This window comes from Papaver somniferum, chromosome 2 (assembly GCF_003573695.1).
Source record: "Papaver somniferum cultivar HN1 chromosome 2, ASM357369v1, whole genome shotgun sequence".
Classification (NCBI taxonomy): Eukaryota; Viridiplantae; Streptophyta; class Magnoliopsida; order Ranunculales; family Papaveraceae; genus Papaver; species Papaver somniferum.
Genome location: NC_039359.1, coordinates 128,322,082 through 128,327,700, shown reverse-complemented (window position 1 = coordinate 128,327,700; position 5,619 = coordinate 128,322,082). Strand labels below are relative to the sequence as shown.

The window sequence follows — 5,619 nt, the reverse complement described above, 5'->3', positions numbered from 1 at the left end:
TCTATTTATAAGGTAATAAAAGGAAATTGAAGTAGATGATGAGATAACGAGGAATCAAAGTAGTTAATATTGTATATCGGTATCGTATCGGTCGGGCCCGATACACCTATACAAAAGATAATATCGTTTTTTATCGGTGATATATCATTAAGATTAGAATTTTTAATAGTCATAAATGTTTCAAATCAAAAATTTTGGTGCCATATGATGCATTAATTCTCATGATCAAAAGTTTCACAGTACAAATTCAATCACATTCCACTTTTTATCCCATACGTACTACTTCTATTTCATATGACCACGTCGTGACTACTAACCTGAATTAATGATGTAGAAGATAAAAACGTCAAAAATAATGAATCTGATTTAGTAAATCTTCAAAACAAAGAGAATGAGCAATAAAGAACCATACTTGTTTCAAGGATAAGAAACTCATTAAAATAAAAATGAAATAGTTGGAAATTTCTTTACTGAATGGATTGAGTTCTCAAGGGTACAAAAGAAGAAGATTAGTAGGAGGAAGGGTATTGTTTACATTTTGAGATATGTATAATTTATTCTACCAAATTATCCTTACCGATATTATCAGTATATCGGTGAACCCGACTGATATGAGTATTTTTATCGTTCACTCCTTGTGTCGCCGAAATTTTAGATATTGTAAAGGTTTTTTCCGATACACGATAAAAACATATAATATCGGCCGATACAACTGATATTGACTACCTTTCAAGGAATTAAAAAGTAGAAAGAGTACTGATAAGTGATAGTCTATTTGACCGTTTCGTTAGAATGTGGGCATCCAACTCAAACCAATTGGCGATAAGTGGAGTGACCCTAAGGATTATAAACCACAGAATCTTAGATAACCCAAACAATGTAGGACTAATAATCTCAACACGCCTCCTCACGTATAATCTCGTTGGGTCTAACACGTGGAACAACAATAAATCGGGTGACGCAGAGTAAAGGTGCGGTCAAATGATTCGACACAAATAGCCTGCTCTGATACCATGTTAGAATGTGGGCACCCAACTCAAATCCAATTGGCGATGAGTGGAGTAGCCCTAAGAATTATAAATCGCAGGATCTTAGACTGAGTCTAATGGAAAAGGAAAGTAGTGATTTGCACAGTGATGCCACGTAGATCCGGGGAATGTCTAAGTCTAGTAGTGGAGAGGGGGGAATAGGAAGGGGCGAGGATTGTTTCCTCGCCTAAAATATATTCCTTTTTAAAGAGTTTTACTATTTTTAAATATCTTTATTATAAATTTTAACATTTTTAGTGTATGAAATGAGTCATTTTTAGATTTTGTTTATTATAAAAGTGAAAAAAAATAAAGGAACGAGAATGTTTTCTCTTTTTCTTGGCGAGGATCCTTTCCTCGCTCCTGACTAAAATCCCTTTCAACGTTTCCTACTTTCAATGAGAGAAAGAGGATTTTATTTTACACCACGGTTTTCTTTCACTTTCATCTCACTCTTTGTCTCCACGAGACTCAGTTTTAGATAATCCAAACAAATATGAGACTAATAATCTCAACACGTTTTATAAGGAATTTATGAATTTGAGATTTTACAAAATATGTTGTTTTTAGATTGTTATTATTGTTGTCTGAATCGTAATGTTACGAGTAACCTACGAACCCATATCCTACTCTGCCCATGACTATCTCACTCTACACTTCCCGAAACAATTGGACGTCAGCTTTAAAAAGAAAAAACTTTTAAATAATTTTTGGAAAGAGAATAGAAAGATTTTGGAAAGAGAAAAAAAAAAATCTTTATATTGCAAGATTGCGGTGGGGTTATTTTCTTTCACTGTAGTTATTTGATTAGATCTCATACATCATGTAACTGCAAAAAAAAAAAGAAGATCATGTAACTGCAAAAGGTCGGTGGATGTAAAAGTAAAAAGGACAAAGTGAAAACTTATGTCTTCTGTATATCGCTGTTGCTACAGGTCTCACTGCTTTCCCTGATTATTATCACGCAGTCAATCTTAATCACATTTGCTAATCTTACTACACCTTGCTTACACTGTCTTTGGTTTTGTAGGAGAATTATGCATCAGCAAGGAAATCATCACTGAAGCTTAAAACTCTTGTTTATGGTGTTACCAAAATGATTTAGGTGAAGAAAAAAAGAGAATTAAAGCAGAGATGGCAGAAGATAGTAGTTCAACACTTCAACTTGGCAACCTGCCAAGTCAGGATTGGGATCCACCATAAGCCATTTTTAGACACTGTTGCTGAGTCAGGGTTGGGATTCAACTTGGCAACTTGCCCCTTTTTTGTGCAGTCAACTCTCACACCCCTGTGCTTTAATTTGTGACTGTGTAACTGGACAATTTTTTTCACGGTCATCCACTAGCCAAGTCAGGAGTGTGGTCCAGGCCAGGCCACGGCAACATGATTTTCGTGGTGTTGATCCATGATCCACGGAGTAAAAGCTGTCTGTCTGGACTCTGGAGCATCATTTTTACAGCTTCTTAAATCTTAATACTAAAGTTTTCCAAATCCAGAACACAAATAATAATGCCTGCTGTCTAGTGTCAAGTTGATTATTTGTAGGGCCATTTACAAAAAGCCACATATCTCAAATGTTCCTATGAAATCTTGTCCTCAAGTTTAAAGAATTTCTTTTGCATTATCAATACAGTACTACTGTACCAGTTTAAGCATGATGATGATAATATATTAATAATCATATGCTCAGCATTATATAAATTAATTTTCATATATTTATATTTATATACAAAAGAAGAAAAATAATCATCTAGTCAGTAACTGTCTTATTCTTACCTGCCTTTCAAAACCCATCCATTAATGGTGCCCAACTTGTAACTTGCACATAATTTTCTGCTCATCTCTCTGTCTAAGAAATGGGTTTCTCTGTAAGAAGATTTAGCAGCAGAAAGAATAAAGAGTCTTTGCTAAACAAGAAATTGCATGATTTGGAGAAACTTTTGAGTACTCTCAGGGAAAAAGAGAAAACTCAGCTTCAACTCAAAGAAGAACCCAAAAAGGTACAACTGAATTATTTTCTTCTCTATTTATAGTAAAAATCTTTGCTTAAGATTCTGTTTTTTCTGATTTATTCTTTCCTCAATTGTCATTTAAATGATGGGTAGATTCTAAAATTGTGTTTCAGGTGGTGAGTAAAAAGAGAAAAGAGGAAGAAGAGACTGAGGAAGCATCATGGTCATCAATACTCGACATAAACTTAGAAGAAGAAGATCCATACAAAGAATTGGAGGTCATAATACAGAACAAGCAACAACCAATTTTCAAGCTACCTTCATCACTCAAAATGGGAAATGTGAAAGCTTATGAGCCGCAGGTGGTGTCAATTGGTCCATATCACAATGGTAAACCACACTTGATCAAAATGGAAATTCACAAGAAGAGAGCACTGGTTCATTTCATCAAGAGATCCGGCGTTCCGCTCGAAACGTATATCAATGAGCTGATGAAAGTTGTCGATGAACTTAAGTCGTCGTACGCCCAACTGGACAAAGAATGGATTGATGATGACAAGAAGTTTATTGAGCTCATGATTGTTGATGGGTGCTTTCTTCTTGAGTTCTTGGCTGTTGGGACTAAGGTTTCTATTGATGATTACGCTCGTAGTGATCCGATGTTTAGCTTTCATGGGAAGACGGTGAACTATGATTCTGCGATCAAAGACTTGCTGACAGTGGAGAACCAATTGCCGTATCTTGTTCTTACCACGTTGTTGTCTGTCGCGCGCCCACAAGAGGTGAGGACCAACTTGCTCAAAACAAACTTTTAATCTTTTGATGTGGCTTGAAAATGAGATTAGTTGTACTTCTGGAAATGCAGGATGCGCATGAGACTATATCTCATATGATGTTGTGCCACAATGAAGGTCCTCGCCGGCACATTCTAGACCGTTATGCGGAGAGGGTACTTGAGGCGCCAGATTTGGAAATAGGAATGAAATTGCCGACTGGGTTCTCAGCGTCCGAGCTTTACTACCAATTTGGCATTCGATTCAAAAAGGTTAGTGGATACAGGAGTATCAGGTTCGACTACAAACAAGCAGTTCTCCTCCTTCCTCCCATCATGATTCATGATGACCATCAGAACCCATTTCTCAACATGAGAGCATTCGAGGTTTGGGTGAGCAAAGATTTGAAATTTCATTCTTTCATTTACCTTATCAAAACTCTTGTCAAATCGGTTAAGGATGTTAAATTGCTTAGATACCAAGGGATCATAGTCGGTCCGCTGGACGAAACGGCTGTTCTTAAATCGATTCAAGTGTTTACAAAAGATATAGGAATGTTCAATGTCGATTCGGAACCTATTGTAGCTCTGCAAGATATGAATGAGTACTGCAATCAAGGGACTGTTATGGTTTGGAGAATGTGCAGGATTTGGATTACAAATCTGTATGAGAATTATTTTAGTAATCCATGGACTATTATCTCGCTAGTCGCAGCAGCTATTCTTATGGCCTTAACCGTGGTCCAGACTTACTACACGGTGATCTCCTACAAATCAAGTAATTAAGAATGATAAAGATGGGTTTGCATTCTTCTCCAAGAATCAATTCCTACTCGGTGCAATGCTGCGCTATAGAGGAATTCAGCTAAACCATAAGGTGTGCTCTTTGTGCGAAGCTGAAGTAGAAACGAAATCACACCTTCATTGTAAGTAAACTTTCAAGATTTGGTCTTTATTTGTAAATGCATTGAGAGGTTAAGTCGGTGAGTGCGGAGTCAATAGCTTTGCAACTGGAAGCGTGGAACACTAGAGGTCTGAATAAGGCCAGCCATGAAGGGTGCATTCTAATCTCTTATGTGGTGATGTGGGAGGCTTGGAATGAAGAAATTTGAGAATTCATGATGGGAGGAAGAAATCTTTCGAAGAACTTTAATGATGATTGTATAGCATACTTTTATTCTTTGGTGTTCTTTGAGGCGATATTTTTAATCCCTATTCCATCTCTCAAATGTCATGTCAATGGGAGGAGATAGTTAATCTGTAAATCTTCTTTGTGAATCCGATATATTTTGGGGCAAGATTTGACATTTCAGATATGAATTCAGACGGATTTCTGAGTGTTGGCATCCTTATTCTGGCACTTTGACAATTCCACCTCTAGCTTCGCGGCATGAGTTTAAACACCTGCAAACAGACCATAGATTAAACTAACGGGAAACAAATTTGAATGTGTGATGCACCACTAAGACATTTTTCTAAGCGCTCAACCCCAGCCGTTTTATCTTATAAAGACACTTGCAACCCCAAAATATCGCTTTGACGCTCTGAGGTTTCGGTAGTACATACTGCAGAAGCATATGGTATAGTGTTCTCGAGACACTCGCCGTGCAATCTTCACCCAAGGATTTTGGAGACATATGGTGCAGATATAGAAAAAAAAGCTTATTATAGGGGCGGCATAGTTTATTAAAGGGGCGACATTGTGATAGTAATGTCCCTTTAGTTGGTTAGGACATGTCTTAAAGGGGATGTAAATTGACTAGGTTACCCTTTTCACCTTAAATCAATCAAAATCAAATCAAATTTTTTAAAACCTAATGAATCAGAAAAAATCAAATCAGTTTTTTTCATCTTCTTCTTCATCTTC

At 36.8% G+C, this 5,619-nt stretch overlaps 1 protein-coding gene across 1 annotated transcript; it reads left to right on the top strand.

Moving 5' to 3' along the window:
- Positions 1–2,683: 2,683 nt before the first annotated feature.
- LOC113349088 (UPF0481 protein At3g47200-like) lies at positions 2,684–5,082 on the top strand. Its single transcript, XM_026593006.1, has 3 exons — positions 2,684–3,028; positions 3,154–3,762; positions 3,846–5,082. The coding sequence occupies exons 1-3, from the start codon at positions 2,885–2,887 to the stop codon at positions 4,536–4,538; spliced, it is 1,446 nt and encodes a 481-aa protein (XP_026448791.1). The 5' UTR covers positions 2,684–2,884; the 3' UTR covers positions 4,539–5,082.
- The last annotated feature ends 537 nt before the right edge of the window (positions 5,083–5,619 follow it).